At 39.4% G+C, this 17,126-nt stretch overlaps 1 protein-coding gene across 3 annotated transcripts; it reads right to left on the bottom strand.

Moving 5' to 3' along the window:
• Positions 1 to 4,104: 4,104 nt before the first annotated feature.
• lhx2b (LIM homeobox 2b) lies at positions 4,105 to 16,876 on the bottom strand. 3 transcript variants are annotated; one of them, XM_074637468.1, is made up of 6 exons: positions 15,958 to 16,875; positions 15,392 to 15,554; positions 13,684 to 13,886; positions 12,047 to 12,417; positions 8,492 to 8,697; positions 4,105 to 4,856 (listed from the first exon to the last, which is right to left on the bottom strand). In XM_074637468.1, exons 2-6 carry the CDS (start codon positions 15,509 to 15,511, stop codon positions 4,566 to 4,568), a joined length of 1,191 nt encoding a protein of 396 aa, XP_074493569.1. In that variant the 5' UTR covers positions 15,512 to 15,554; positions 15,958 to 16,875; the 3' UTR covers positions 4,105 to 4,565. The 3 variants fall into 3 exon arrangements, with proteins under 3 accessions (XP_074493569.1, XP_074493570.1, XP_074493568.1); XM_074637469.1 differs by having other exon boundaries at positions 12,047 to 12,414; positions 15,392 to 16,876; XM_074637467.1 differs by having other exon boundaries at positions 15,392 to 16,873.
• Between the last annotated feature and the right edge of the window lie 250 nt (positions 16,877 to 17,126).

Raw genomic sequence — 17,126 nt, 5'->3', positions numbered from 1 at the left:
TTATCATTAGATAATGTCTCGTTTGCATATTTAAACATAACATTTGAGAAAACTTATAATACAAAAACATATTTGTCTTAATGTAAGTTATCCACTGGGGGAGTTTCATACTGCTTTATATTAGTTGTTGTTGTTTTTTTACCCTATTCACCTTTAGTGTATTCAAAATGTATGGAATTTTACAATATGTAAAGGTTGTTTTCTCAGACTCTGAGCCAGAAATCTCCACTTCAGTAGCACACCTAACTTTCCAGTTTCATTCCTATCTATATTCTGAAGATTTTTTATTGAGTTTGTTCATATATCATTCATAACCTAATTTATAGAATGTCTTATTCTTAAATAAAAAAATCATGGAGAAATGTTTTTTTAATGGCTGCTGACAGTATTTTCTGATTTATGAAGTGATTAAAAGAGATATCCAAATTTCCCTTTGTAATAATCTTTGACTCTAATATGCCAACGAAATGGAACAAGAATTTTGCACCTGGATTTATCCAATGTTCGGATTTCTGTCCGGAAATGTATGCAAATTAGGACATATTTGGTAAGATAATGCCTCATTTACACATTTAAACATAACATTTCAGAAAACTTGTAATACAAAAAAGAATTGTCTTAATGTAAGTAATCAGCTTGGGAAGTATCATGGTGATATCTATTAGTTAAATTGTTTATTCTATTCATGGGGCGTCCCCCCTAAATGATAAAAAGGTCAAATCTGGATTGATGGCTGCCATGACATCTCATACTGATCTAGCAAACAGGCAGCCAGTATAGGCAGGCGATTGAAACAGTAAATAAAAAGCATTCAACTGACACTGAGACTAAAGTAGAGAGAGTTGGTTTTTCAAAACAATCCGATTTTGTAAAGCTGTTGGTCCCGCTCCATCTGCTCTGGAAAATCCTTAATACACAGTTTACTGTCCTTAGAATAACAATTTCTAGGAAGAAAAAAAAAACATAAGCATCCATTAACACACAGTAAATTTCAGTTATGAGCCTGTTGTGTTATTTCTCTGTGATGCTTGCCAAGACTCTTCCTTTCCCTGTAATTACTGGATCAAATTCACATCACACATTAACATGAAGCAGGCAGCCAAATATGCTTTTTTTTTTTTTTTTTTTTTTTAACGCTGAGAATTTATAGTCTGAACTATGTTTTTGTCTTTATATCACACAGATATGCAGTTTCAGTGAGGCTCGGCCAAGACATCCATATGTTTGTCTGACCTGATTGATTTCCTGGAGTGAGGGCTCCAAACATACACACACACTTCATGTTCTTGTTTACTGAACATGCAGGCAGACCTGTAGAGATGTGGTCAATGTTCTGGACTAAAGACGAGCAGATTTTTGTCGAAGTGTGTTTCGTCGGCGGTCACGTCCTCACACTCCACACACCATTGCAGAGATAATTACCAAGTCTGTACGCTGCGAGGGTTTTTTATATACACCCATTTCTAATTATGCACTGCAGGGGAAGTTAAGGTCTGTTTTTCATAATTCATGTTTTGCTTACAAAGTGTAAAGACTGCAATTCTCCAGACCTCTCCCTCCTCCACCCACTCACCACCTCCTTGTTAAACTTCCGTGTTGGAACGGATTGTAAAGTGATATTTTTAAGTGGAAAATCTTCCTACCTTTATGATCAGCCCAAATCCCCGCTGCTGGAGCCATGAGAAAATTGAGCATATTTTGCTCCAGCAGACTGAGGAAGAGCTGCTCATGAAAACAGATTTTTTTTTTTATGATTACACTTTCGGGAAGGCTGTCAGCTACTATCACTCTCAGCTTCGGCACAGATGCTTATTTTAAGTGATTGGGGGGGGGCGTTTTCTTCTTTTTTTAGTGCCACATTTGGTGGTTGAATGTAACAATGTGTAACACACACACACACACACACACACACACACACACACACACACACACACACACACTTCCTGCTGTGATACATGAAGACCTGTTCTTTGAAATGTTAAAGAGTGGACTGTTAACATTAATATCTGAATCTGTTGAAGTCCTGTTTGTTTACTGTATATGCAGTTATCCTCTTATATACGTAGTTCGATACTTTGATAGATTATTACAATCAAAATATCTTCTCACTAACAAAAATCTATATATCATCCGTGCATTTCAGTTATTTTCATAAGAATTTGGTGTACCCACTTTCCTAAATTTGCTTTTTCTAATTTTACATTGATAGTGGTTTCCTACGTTTCCCAGATTGCCTTTCACTGACCGCCCAGAGCATAGGCCGCATTATGAGACAATGGACCCGTTGGCACGGATACATAAACCCCCTTGTTAACTAATAGGGTCCAGGGATCGCTTATTCCCGACTTGGCGTCTCTTTCAGCGTCAAGTTACCCAAAACTGTAAAGTGCAATTGGTTGAAAACTGCACCTGAACTTATTATTATAATATGATGAAGAGAGGCTGGCATTGTGATACATACAGCTCTTCATTGTCTAGGAATATTGTGATTATTATTTATTGTTTAATATGTTGTGTCTGTCTATATCGTGCTAATGACACCGAGTGCTTTTTTCCAAGCTGTACCGAAAACAAATTCTACTCACTCTGGTAATGTGGCCATAAAAGGGAAGTGAAGTGAAGCATTCTGCCATAGCCACACTGATACTCCTCTCAATACATTAATGTAGCCTTACTGTAGCTGATCATCTGCACCGCAGCAGTTGACAAATAAAATATGATCAAACTAAATATCGAATTAAACTTGGAATTGGCAGAGAACTCAGTTTCGATTCCAGCCAGGGATCTCTGTTGTGTGTCATCCCCTCTGCTTCCCCCCCATGTTTCCTGTCTGTCTCTACACTGCCATATATTGAAATATGGCAAAATCATATTGTAATATGAGGTAACTTATTGCTTTCGGTGCAAATGAAAACATAATTAAAATAATAAAACTTGTTTGCGTTTGTATATTTCTAACCAAATGTCCAAAACGTAATTTCAAGCAAAATCATCAAAAAAGATCCTTTTAGTGGAGTGGATGCATGTAACGGTGGGTGCTGATGCTGCATTACATTGCCAGGAAAAGAAGAAGAAGAAGAAGAAGAAGAAGAAGAAGAAGAAATGGAAGCAGATCTCGTCATCTTTTGAAAGAAACATCTGTCTCCATCGGTCTTTATCGGACCTTTTTCTGTTTCCATCCCGAACTTAACCGCAATTCCACTCATAGCTCTGGTTTAGAGGCGTCAAAATGCCTTTGACCAATCCGAGCAGTGCACCACTACTGTGTGTACGCACATATCTTGGAAAACAAAAGTCTTATAGCTGGTAGTGTTTATGTTTCTTCCAGAGAAGCGAGGATAACAGGGATGTGTACAAGAATGAAGCAGCACAGCAAGAGGAGCTCAGTCAGGATCATTACAGCAGCTCTCCTCCACCTCCACCTTCACAAACCATTTTAACTCCACATTCCTAGAAAAAGGTTTTTTGAAAACCTGTCTGGTAATGTGAGATGATTCCACTTATTGTAATAAAATATATTCATGAATATTGTAAAATAATCTTGATAGCAGTGGATTTATCTTGAGAGACATAAATAATTGTATTGTACTTTAACAGTAGATATTTCTCACTTGCTATACAGCAAAAAAAGTTTCAGATGATATCATCGGTCTACACTCTGTGTACAGGAAAGAACAGTCTTATTTGAAACAAATTAAAGCAGGATACTGGATTATTGTTGGTTTGCCGTACAAGCTAAAACAGAGGTGTCATCAGTGGAAGGGGCAGGGTTGGAATTTGGCACATATGACTATTCAAAGCCACAAAATGTCTTAATTAAATTAACTAAATTTTAAGTTATTTGCTTGACCTGTGTTCCGTTTAAATCCTATCATTGACAAAGTGAGGAATTCTAGACGAGGAGAATAATTAGTTTCCCATGACTCTCATCAGTCTTAACTATTAGATGGAACATTTGAAATTAAAGCAGAATAAATACACATGGTGTGGACACGCAAACACAAAAAGGGAACTAACCATGACACACACACACAGGTAATTTCCCCTACACTCTCTTCTGAGTTAGATCATTTGTGTCTGATAAAATGGACTGTAAGGCACATGGCAGTCGTAGGATATTGTAACCTGTGTTTAATCTCAGATTTTCAAAAAAAGATTTTTTTTACAATCCTTCTAACAGTGACTCTTGTACAACAACATAAATACTGTGCTGGAAAAAAATGAATTAATTAAAAATTAAGCAGTTTTCTTTTTTTCCCGCAGTCTCTTTCTGTAAACATTGAAAAATGCAAATCAAGTCTCCTCAGTTCTCGACAAGACAACAACATCAAAATAACAACAACTGTTCCATCTGTAAGGCTTGGCCGCCTCACTATGCAAATAGTCTCTAATGGGCTCAGAGCGAAATGAAATCTTTTTTTTTTTTTTCATGTTTCCGTTACCTTCTCTTTTTCTAATCCGTTTAATGTTCGAAGGAGTCAACAGTGCTCAGTTTTAGATCCAGTAGGGTGTGAGGGTGGGGGACGGGTAGGAGGTTAGGCTGTGGGGAGAAAGGGCTCCGTCCATCAGAAGAGGCTGGTCAGCGTGGTCTGCGACGGGCTCCGGCACTCGAGGACGTCCATGCCGCCCGGCACCGAGGAGAGCACGGAGGTGACGGTGGGCATGGTGGGGTTGGTCAAGTCTGTTAGGGTGGTGGGGGTGCTGGAGGGGCTCATGGAGTTGTTGGAGATCTCTGAGGCCGGGCCCGACGGTGTCCCGCCCTGCAGCGTGGAGCCGTCGGAGGCCTTGTCGACCCCGGTGCTCTCCTGCCGCAGCAGGTTCCTCCTGAATTTAGCCCGAGCATTTTGAAACCAGACCTATGGGAATAAAATGAAGAATTTTAGTTTAAAAATATTCTGTAGTAGTATCTCTTTCTAGAAGTAGTGTCCCTATATTGCTCTAGATTACCCACAGGGATTATTTCTTTGGTAGAACCTTTATTTCCAAGGATAACTGTTCACTGCAAGGTCTGTGGATTATCAAGAATAACCAGGACATGAAAACACATGTTGGTGTTGAATTATAAAACGTATTTTTTCAGTGCACCACAAACAAAATTCCACTCTCCTCCATTGTATCGGGGTAGAAGTAGCTGATATCTCAAAACTTGGACAAATAATCTCCAAAAATATCTACATAGCTGGATACAACTAGAGGTAAGTGAGACAATGTTTTAGTCCCTTTAAACATCTCCCCAACTCACAAATACCACAACCCTACATACTTTGTTCAAGACTTTGTGAACTGACCACACCTGTGCTAATGCATGTTTAAGTAACTACAATCATTGAGACAAAGCTGGCAACCATTTTCTCGAGCATGTTATTAGATTTTATTCCTTACAGGCATTGATTTCATCAGTCGTTTTGTTCAAATGCTTAAAGGGGACTATTTTGGGTTTCTACTAGAACACGTTTACATGCTTTAGGATGGGCGGTCTTGAGAAACAAGCCAGAGTACACTCGATTTTTAAAATGATCCAGCAGAAAAAACAAGCCCAGTGTTGCCAACTCTTTTCCTATGAAAGTAGCTAGCAGCATTACCTGCTAACTGGCTCCAAAACTCCCTTAATCTAGAGTCACCAAGACGGCAACAGTGACAGTCCGTCACTTCAGGCCTCCGTCAAAAGCCACTCCTCCACTATCATCATTACGAACATAAACATATCATAATGAACGTGAAAGGCGAACATGGCTATTGTTAGTATACTCCCAGCTGTCAAGCTAGCAGCTTGTGGTAGACCCCGGTGGCAGGCTGATAGGTAAGTAGACAGGCAGGCAGTCCATCCAATCATTTCATTTGGCTCGATTTATTACAGTCCTGCGACAGCCACAGATATCAGATTTTTTTTTCTTTTTTTCTCAGAGCATTGGATTTATCGATTGCTGTCGGGATGTAATGAGAATTTCAACTAATATAATTATAAGATCTTTAACAACGCTGCTTTTAATGTTTAAAAAACACAATATTTTTCTCATACTGTCTGTCTGAATATTCACCCTCTGTCTGAAATGCCCCGTTTTAGTGCCCTGTCTCTTTAAGACCCCCCTCCCGATAAAGCCCACTCTGCTCTGATTGGCTTGTTAGAAAAATATGGTGCACCTTTGTAAAGGTAATTCTTAAGCTGTGGGCGATATATTCTAATGAGCCTGCATGTGACATAGGAAGGGGAGCCAAATCTGAATGGCTTGTTTAATCCCGTTTTCTGATCTAGGCAGCCCACAAAAAACTGACTGGGTTGTCTAATTTCACAGTTTGTGGGTTGGTAGGCACTCCAGATACCCAAATGTATGTGCACAAGCACTGAAAAAGTGAGTTTTACATCATGTGTCCCCTTTAAATAAGACATAACTTTACATTTCCCTGACAAGGAGCTTTAGTAATTATGTCAGGAGCAAAGATAGAAGTAGCGTAACATTGTTATAGACCCTAAAAACCTCATGAGGAGGAAGACGGGGTATGTGTTAGGGGAAAGGGGCCACAGACAATTATCACCCGAATCTGCAGCTCCCCTCAACTGTACGGTGCATTTTAGCATCTTTTAGCTCATTGTTTTCTTTTTTCTAGTCCACAACTTTACTGTTTTGGTTCAGTCTCACCGCTCTGAACAGGATCATTTTCAGCAACAACAAAAAAGGCCCTGTACATTACCTATCCAGCAGCAAACAGCACACAGACACAGATAGAGACTGGCTGGTGAACATAGTACAGTATTTAGCAGCTAAAGAGACTAATATCGTCAAATGAGTTGGAGGAGACCAAAAACAGAGCTATAAGGAGACAATTTTTTCAATGTCATAAGGCCAATAATATGTCAAATGTGTATGGTGAATTCTGCCTTCAAGATGTTTCGTGCCTAAACTTAACCAAACCTTAACCAAAGCTGTAACAGATGACGAAACGGTCGTATGAATAGTTTTTGTAACAGTTTTGGAAGGCACTGAAAAATGATGTCATGCTGCTGATATGGACGTCAGAAGAGGAAAAAAAAAAAAAGCACATATGGGACGTTTTTAAAGGCACTGAGAATCTATGTATTTTTTCGTTTAGTTTGGAAGACTTGAGAAATTTTGCAGCAAAAGGGCTAAAATATGAAAAAACATTTTGATGTTGCAGAACCCCAAGTAGACCCACATTATCTCCAGCGCCACCACAACCAGACACCCTTCCATTTGCTGTTAGCTAAGAGCACACACCAGTGAGCATCTCATGGTGTCTGTTAAATGTCTATTTGTAGATGTTCAGACTGGAGTCAAGGATAAAAGAACATTTAAAACCACAACACTAGGGCACTCTTCTACTGTGTAGAAAAGTTATAAAAACCTTTTACTTTGTCTGGCTATAGTCATAGAGAAAAAGACAGTGGTAGCCACAGAAAAAGACGTGTGTATAGCAGCCATGATGTCAGTCATTATTCTCATATTTACAATGACAATACAATGAATGGCTTCTTCCCCATTTTGCTGAGGAGCCCGTGACCCCTTTCAAGAAGGCCCCGCACCACAATTTTGGAACAAGCACCCTGCTCCTCATTGTCCCTGATGTTTATTTTTCATTTCTGAATTCTATTTTTTTTGCACTTAATCTTTGCTCTCTTTTTCAGTGATAAAAAGGAGCATCCTAGATGTGGTGAGTCTGCGCTGAGCCGAGTGTTGGTGCGTGTTAGTGTTGGAATCATGACGGAGCCATGGGAAACGGGCGCTTCAGCTGGAATAACAGGCATGAAAACTCGAACTCATCAAAGCAAAACGACTGCCTTGTTTTCTGCAAGCATTAATTAAAGCAGCGGGATGATTTTTTTTTTTTCCCCTTCTCAGAAAAAAAATTTGATTCAGAAACCTTTTTGTCTCATTTTTCTTCTTCTCGGTCCCCCAGATAATTTGCTGTCGTCTTTTGTGGAAATCAAACGCTCTGTTGTGCTTCCTCTTTCTTCGCGTGTACTACAGAGCTTTTTGTTTTTCATCCCTCAGTCCTCACCATAACATCACATCGTCCACTGAAATAGATTAATTTTCTTTCATGGCTTTCTTTTCATTTTCAGGGTAATTTTGCATTCCAGTATGAAAACACATTGACTTATAACAGTTTGTTTTACCTTGAGGAAATTAGAAACTTCTTTTCAATGCATCTTTTTAAATGCATTTTCTTATTTTTTGATTGTGTTTTTATTTAAATAAGAAAGAAAAAAGGCGGGAAAGAAAAAAGAATTGTTCAGCTTGTTTGTAGTTTCCTGAAAGTATTCCAAGAATTTCACTGGAATGGAATCTTAAAATAAAGCAGCTGATTTGGCTTCTTTCAGGAAAACCTCACTTCATATATTTTACAATTGGAAGCAGGCTGATTTGCATTGGACACAACTAGAATTCCTTCACCCCTTTTGGCATTTGTCTCCTTCCCCCCCTGAGTAAAGGAAACCGTGGTCTCGTCTGAAGTGAAAGGCTGTTGTGATTACCTGTAAGACCCGCTTGGTGAGGCCGGTCTTCTGGGCAAGCTGTTTGAGGTCCTTGGCGTCTGGGTTGTGGTTGATGGCGAAGTAGGACTTCATAGTCCTCAGCTGGTGGTGCTTGAAGGATGTCCGCATGCGCTTGGTCTTCTGACTGGAGCTGTACTGGGAGTCCCGGTCCATAGACTCGCCGTCGTTCTCGTTACAGCTCAGCGCTGAGAGAACAGGAGAGAAGAGCTGGTTAGACAGACTGAACTCTGATCCAATCACTATCGTCATTTAGATTTCTTTAGTCCTTCACTTCTGATTGGCTTTTTGCATTGAGCGCTCTCTTTCCTTCTTTTTCTGACGCCATTTTTAGGTCCCAAAATTCTCATGACCCCGCCATTTTTAAGGAGCACAAATGCATCGCGTAGAAATGCTATTCTGCATTTCAAACCTTGTGAGTGTACTTATTGTTAATACATCATAGAAAATCTATTAATCTCCCAAGAAAATCAATAAATGCAGAAACTATCAAGTGACCCCACATGACTCTGAGGTCAACTTTGTGCATGAGGCAGGCAATGCAAATATTTAGGTGCAATATATTGAATGTGGAGTTTAAGGAGAGAAAGATCCGATATGAAGAAAGCATTTTAGCATTTTTTTTTTGTTATATTCGTACATCTTTCTTTTTAACATGTTAAAATGTTATATTTCCAATGTAGATTCTTCGTTTAAATCTGTTAAATCAATCTGATCCAAGGAGACACTGCGACCTGACAGCTGTTTCCTCCAGCTGCAGATTATCCTCCTCTCTGCACCTCGTCTGTCTGTCTGTCCCTGTCTACATGTCTATCTATCCTGGGAGGAGGTGCTAGCCTGGCTTCAGCAAACAAACACACACACACACACACACACACACACACACACACAACCACCACCACAACAACAACAACAACAACAACAACACACATGTATGTGTCCCAGCCTGCAAATTTCTTGGCAATATTCAAAGTGTTGCCGCATGCATAACAGTTCGTGTTCAATATCAGAACGCAAATGATGAATATGAAGTGAGTGAAAACCATCAGAATAACACTTCACTTAATTAGTCCATACACACCAGGCAGAACAAATGCTGCTTTCTGGCCAAAGCATATGCTGCAGCATTTTAACAAAAAGCAGCCTGTTTTTCCTGCTCGTTGTCCTCGTCCTCAAACACAATGTTTTATTCACAGTGTTAGAACCATCTCAGAAGTGCAGGCTGCTTCAGGTTGCCACATGTTCTCATGTCATTGCTCAGGTGAAGCTTGGATGTTGTTTCCGGCTGGAAACAGAAGAGGGCGCACTGCCTCTTCATTCTCCTCCTGATTATGCTACAAATTACTTTGCTTCATTGTGTTTACTAAATACATAAAAGAGAAAAAACTCTACTACTACTACTCTACATTTTAGTAGTAGTAGTTTAGTAAGAATCTCTTATTCTGAAATCTTATTCTACCTTTAATCTTGATGAAATCTTGTATTCTTAAAAATGTCAGAAAGATGCATTTTAATTAAAGCAAAGTCCAAAAATGTTAGGTGAAATATTTTTTAGAGCAGCTCAACTTGTATCAGAAATGCCAATGGTTAAAAAAAAAAAAAAGTGGCAGAATCTTAATATACAGAAAGTGATGCTTCCTCTTTCAAATCGTGGATCACATGATCCAGGTGGATAATAAAAGGAAATATGCTAATTTGCATTAAAACTAGTGGGAATATAAATATTTCACTTGTTGCAGCTTATTTAAACTGACTAAACTGTAAAAAAAAAAGAAAAGAAAAAAAGTTGAGAGAAAGGAGACTCAACAAAACTGATTCCTTTGTTTCGTTTGTAATCAACTTTTTTCTTATGTGAACAATTGTGAACAAAGTCTTGCACTCCCCTTGGAGATTTTAAAGCTTTATTACCTGATGCTTTTTTATGATTCTTGTAACTGGCTTTAATACCTTGTTTTATTGTGTAATCGTGTTGTTTTCTGTTTTGCTGGTTGTGTTCTGAATGTTTCTCATTCTCATTCTCAGAGATCTTAATGTCACAATGAGGCTGCCTGATTTAAATAAAGAATAAATAAAATAAATTGATAAACTAATGTCAAAGCATCAAAAAAATGGGATTCCAGCCAGAATAGTTCTGCCGGAACAAAGTTCTTGTATTCCTTGTTCTCTGTTCCAGTGAATAACTTATCACATCACATTGATCTCTCACTGGTAGACACCCAGTTTGACCCAGTACCAATGCAAAAAATGCTCCAGCAGTGTGTGTGTGTGTGTGTAGGGGGGGGGGTGGTGTTAGGGTCTGTAGATGTCTATGGAGTCTGACAAGTGGAAGAGGGCGAAAGCAAAAGCCAGAACATCAAAAAACTTTTTGCTAACAGACTGCCTGAACAGAAACATGACTACAAACCACCAACGATGAAAAGTGATTCTTTTTAAGATCATTTAGAAAAAAAATATTGACTACATGCACCTTTTTGTTAAGAATTGTTAGACCTCATTGACCTGAAGAAATCTAAAAGTTCAATTTGCAATAATTATGGCCTAAATTTATTCATGTTAGGGTCCTGACGAATTAAATCACCTTTTGTTTCTCCAATTTGACAATAATAATACAGCCTATTGCACTTTCCTTCTCTTCTCTCTTCTCTCTGAGATAGCCAGCTTGTTGTTGTCCTGCCTGCCTGGCCTCATACTTGGCCTGCATGCTTGTCTCTTTGTGTATTAGCTGGTATTCAGGCTTATTCATGCACAATGTTTGGCCTCAACGTGAACATGCTGCTGTTGTTTCTGACAGAAATCGTTAGCGCAATGCAAAACTATATAGACTATGCAGTGATAATGTGGAAGATCTTATAATGCGGACGCAAATAACACAAAAGCACACACAGGTCATGACAAAATCACTGGAAACAAAACTATAACTAAGATTATAGGATCTTTAAAGAAAGGGAAAATGAGCAATGCAATAAGGTCGTTATTAACTCAATATTTAGCGTCTCTTTAGGGATGTTTAATATGTATTATAGTGAGACCAAGCGTGTTTAAACCTATAGGCCTATAACGTTATAGTGGTAAAGTTATGATAAACTCCATATAAAAATATTAGATATGAAACCGCAGGGTATAAAAGGAAATACTGTAAAGTTTTCTTTGATAGAGTCATTATTGAAGAGAGCACAGACACATAATATAATCCCCTATAGGAATGTTAAAAATAATTTCCCTTAATGAAGCCTGTCGGTCTTAATCAGCTCGTATTCTCGCTGTGTGGCTGTTCAGTAGAACAGTGGAGCGAGATTTTACTTTACAATATGCACATTTTTATTTCTAACTTTTATTTTTCTACATTTTAGATCTAAAATAAGTATTATTTTGTATGTCAAATCAGCATAAAAAAATCAGGATTAAAGCACGACATATACATGAATTGTATGCATTTATTCTCATATGTCCACCTTTAATTAACCACAACACCGTTGTTAATTATGTTTTACGCTTGTTTTTGTGTTTTTTGAACGTCTTTTTATAACTCCTTCTTACCTGCGTTATAAGCAGCCAGCTCGGCCCCAGGCCCGGGACTTTTCCTCTTCCTTGGCCGGCCTTTCTGCACCGTCCCCACGCCGTTGAAGTAGGATAGTCCGAGCGTGTTGGCCGGGCCCAGGCCTTTGTGTGGCACAACGTCCGCGTGGTTAAAATGAGTCTGATATTCTCCCTGGATGAGAGTCTCAAAGTGCAGCCGACAGTACACCAGACTGTCCTTCATGCCAAAGTGGTCCCCGGTGGTGAGCATCTTGCTGCAGGTGGTGCACGTGAAGCAGTTGAGGTGGTAGACCAGGTCTCGAGCCCGCATCACCATCTCCGACGCTGAGATCCCCAGGTGGCACCGAGCGCATCTCTGCACCGAAAATCTTCTGCGGACAACACAGAAACCTCATCAGCGGCTGGACAACACGGAGAGCCATGGCAAAGGCCTGCTGGTGCTGCGTGGTGTGTGTTTTAGGCTGCGTGATATAAACTCTCTCTGTGACGCGCGTATATACCCGAACTTTTACGCACTCCAAAAACAGTGCATTAAGTTTTCCTGTGCGCACTATTGAGTGATTTCACGAGAAAAAACTTAAAGGTAGACATGATAACCTGCATCAATTTGGACGATATTGGAATATAAAATGACATATGAATATTAGCCAGGTAAATAAAAACCTGACATGGATTTTTTTTGTTATTTTTGCGAATTTAAGAATAATGCACAGCCGATGTTTCCCAAAGCTTCCCTCAGTGATTGGTGGGGGTAGGAGTGGTGAGTGTGTGTGTGTGGGGGTCATACTTCCCTAGAGAGCTGCTAGACCTAAAAGTAGCTATTTCATTATCTGAGTTTCATTGGAGAGTGTTAGCAGCACAGACAGTATGACATTCTTTCCGTATATACCATGTCCATACAGTGAGAGGAACAAATACAATGGAACTATCTGACAAAAATATAGAAAGGGAATTATGTCACATTAAATCAGCTGTCATCAGTGCAGCATCAGTTTTTACAAACCCATATTATCAGCATAGAAGCTGTGAAATAAAAAAATTAAACTAAAACTGAATTTTTAGAACCAAATCAGGAAAAAAATGATTTTATTGACGTATTTTTGCATTAATATTATTATTTGGTGTCACTTTAACTTTAAAAAAGAGTATCTTCTTTTTGCATTAATAGTATATATTTTTTTAATATTCCATCCCTGGTCATGTGTAGTGTCACTTTAACTTTAAAAAAAAGAGTATCTTCACCAGCCACAATTACCATGTTTAGAAAACACACATTTAGCCCCATGAATCCTAAATACTGCCACTTAAACACCGGTTTACACCTTTGGATGGGGGGGGTGTGGAGCTCCAGGCCATGTCAAATTTCTAAAATAAAACAGAATTTTTAGAACTAAATCAGGAAAAAAATATGTTATTGACGTATTTTGCATTAATATTATTTTTTTTTTAATATTCCATCCCTGGTCATGTGTGGTGTCACTTTAAAACTTTTAAAAAAGAGTATCTTCACCAGCCACAATTACCATGTTTATAAAACATACATTTAGCTCCATGAATCCTACATATACTGTCACTTAAACACCTTTGGATGGGGGGTGTGTGGGTGTGGAGCTCGAGGCCCTGTGCATCCCTCCTACCTGTAGTAGTCCTCCTTGCAGTAGATGCTGCCGTCCTTGCTGAAGCAGGTGAGCTCAGACTCCAGGTTGAGTTTGCACTCGCAGCACTTGAGGCAGCGCATGTGCCACTGTTTGTCCACAGCCAGCAGGTAGTAGCGGTCCGCGATCTTCCTGCCGCAGCCCGCGCACAGGGCCACGCGCTCGCTGTTCATACACGGCATGGACTGCAGGTCAACACGGAGACAGAGAGAGAGACACGAGGACACAGCGTCAGGACATGGTGTTGGAAAGAATATACAACGACTCTGCATGACATCCCGATGATAACATGGATGGAAGATGAAATCAAATGCTATAAAATCCTATAGCAAGAGGACGAGTTTATTATAGCCTCACTAAAGAGGGCCACAGCCACCACTCACATGGGATGGTTTTTAGAAATATTCTAAAGAAATATTGTAGGAGTAAAGAAAAAAATGGAAACACTCTTTTAAGTACAAGCTGCTCATAACATCATGCTACAAACATGTACATTCTTTGATCATGTAAAGTGTCAACGTCTCCAAATAAAAATGAATTAAAAAAATATATATATATTGTAGGAGTTTAACATTTTTATTTTCGTCCCAACAACCTCGATAATACTAGACAAGAATATTATACTGATATTAACATGCAATCCAGTAAGGAAAAGGACAATTCAAACTCCCTCTATACAACCACAATGTAATTAAAAAAAAACATCATAGTAATATTTTTGTGACAGTAAAGGAAATTGTAGGCTAAAATGATGTAAAATATGAATAGGAATTAGTCTAGAAATGTTGTTATTTTTTGGTGATGGACGTCATTGTAAATGTGCTGTTAAAATAATAATATAATGTTAATTAAAGGTACAATAACAAACAGGTTTATGATAGGGGGACTGTCATTAAATGTTATTTTCTTCGAGAGGCCCGCAAAATAGACACATGCACACGTGCACACACACACACACCCTCCACGAATAATTTGCAAATGAATTAAAATGAAGATTTGTTTCCCCCCTATCCCATCTGCTCTTGCTTTAATTTCATTGCGGCGCATTTAAGAATTGTTAGTGAACTTTCTAATGATCAGATTTGTGCAATTTTATTTACAAAATAGAGAATAAAAACAGAAGCTAACACTATTGTTTCGTTTTTTTGTTTTGTTTTTTAAATTAGAATAGAAACTTTAAACTAGGTTTTGCTGTTAATGTCAGTGCTAATTTGCCTGTGTAAAACCATATTTTATTTTGGTGATTAAATATGTTGTCAGTGTTTAACGTGTGGTTTGGACGCATCATAAAGGCACATGTACGTAAATGAATTGCTGAGTTAAAAACAATAATCATTTTGTTCCTTTGAATAATTGTGCAGCTTGTTCAGCTCTTGAGTTGAAGCTTTGCTATAGGACTAAAAGAAGTTTTACATTAAATAGTGGCAGAATAAATAAATAACACTGTTCAGGCCCTGTGTAGGAAGTTTTATAGGAGTTTATAAAAGCAACTAAAAAAAAACAAGCTGTGACATTTGTTGGACAGTTTTTTCAGTGTGAATTTAAAGTAAAAAAAGGCGTTTCAGAAGTGAATGGAAGTGCTTGGAGCTGTAAGAGTGCAGCAGCCACTGTCACATGTTCTCCAGGCTGCCATGCTGCCTGCCTGCAGACTAACGAGCCGAGAGGGCCAAATAGAAATCTCTCTCCTTACCGTATCTGATTCTCCCATATCGATGGCCGAGCTGATGGCTGCTGACTCGCTCTTTCCTCTCCGGTCCATTTCTTCCACCACACCGTGCACGTCGCCTCCAGGGAGGCCGTGGAAAAGCATCGTTGCCGCAGATGGGAGGATATTATAACTGTTCTCTTCGGATCTGCAAGCCAAGATGTCCATCAGAAGAGGCGAAAAAAAAAAACCCTGCGCAATAACGCCACTCAAAATAATACTCGCTTTTTTGGAGGTTTTTCCTTTTTCCCTTTTTCCTTGCCGTGACAAGTGAGAAATCCAGATCAGGGAGAAAAAAATATGAGGGAAAAATTGGGACACGTGTTCTCCACACTACGTCTCATCTGCCAATGGAAACCGTCATCCGAATCTCTGCAGCTCTCATTATTAATAAGCTATATGATTAATTCATAAATAAAATCGCACAGATTTCGTTTCTTTCTCTCTTCGCTGGGAATTTTTCTCTCAGGTATGATTGTTATTTATTTTTTCTTCTTATTACCAATTGTTCTTTCTAGATTTTCTTTTCCATTTGCGATGGATAAACATACCAACTATGGAAGCCCCCGCTGCTGCATGGCTCTCAGCAACCGATGCCTCCTCCGAGCCGGGAGTAATATTTCAGGATTTCGACAGTCTGTAAGGCATTAGCAAATACCTTTTTCTGCAGAACAATAAGTAACTGTACAACTGGCAGTGCCAAAGCAAGGCAGTCGGCTTCTAATGTATCACACAGCAAAAGAAAGAAAGAACAAAAAAAGAAGATATGTCCCAAAAACAAGCTGCCAGTCTTCCTCCCCTCCTCCAGGTTCAACAGTCCGAGTTGATGCTTTACAGCAGCAGCTGATTTATGTCGCTCAAACAAACTACTTTTGCTTTTCAGAGAGGCAAAAAAAAACAAAAAAAAAACACAGCAGCCTTTTGCTTTATAAAAATCCCGCAGGCCGTCTGGGAGAAGCAGTTTTCCTTTACAGTAGTCTGTTTGGTTAATGTTTTGGAGGCTGCATTACATGCGCGTAACAGCAGAAGAGGAGGAGTTGGCTTTACGTTGACTGATGATAGGCGAAGTGTTTGCTGGCCGCCCAAAAACCTGCCGGTCCTCCTTCTCAAGGTCCCGGTTGGACTCTCCGGCTCCTTATCAACGGGGCCCTGTTGCGTCACGACGCACCGTTTATGTTCATTGGCTGTTCCGCCGTCACCGAACTGTTTGGCTAAGATACTTTTACCGACCAGGTCTGGAAAAAAAGCAGCAGCGGCGCTTCTCTCTCTCCGTTACGCGCAGACCACCGCGGCCAAACCTTATCTGTCTGTCTGGAGAGGCGGTTTGGAAGGTTTGTGCTCAAAGAAAGAGGAGTAGAATCAGAGAGCTTCAGTCTTCTGAGGTGTTGGAGCTCTCTGTCTGTCTGTGTGTGTGTTTGTCTCTGTGCGCACTGAGGAGGTCTGCTGGGACCTTTACTCAAGTGACGCACAGATAGGGTTCCACACTGTTGCTGCTCACAGCCTCTCCATGGCACCCAAAAGGCTCTGCATGCACAGAACCTGCAGGGGTGAGCAAAACTGAAGCATGAAGTCTCCCAAATCAGCCATAAAATAAAGAAGAAGTTTCACTTTTTAATCCCATTTTTTTGTTTGTTTGGTTTAATTTGTAAAAAATAAAAGACAAACAATAGAACCACAAAAGACAACCAATGATACGTTTTAGCTTATTATAAACTGTATG

This window comes from Sebastes fasciatus, chromosome 6 (assembly GCF_043250625.1).
Source record: "Sebastes fasciatus isolate fSebFas1 chromosome 6, fSebFas1.pri, whole genome shotgun sequence".
NCBI lineage: Eukaryota > Metazoa > Chordata > Actinopteri > Perciformes > Sebastidae > Sebastes > Sebastes fasciatus.
The sequence above is the reverse complement of the archived record's forward strand: the minus strand, read 5'-3'. Positions and strand labels throughout refer to the sequence as shown.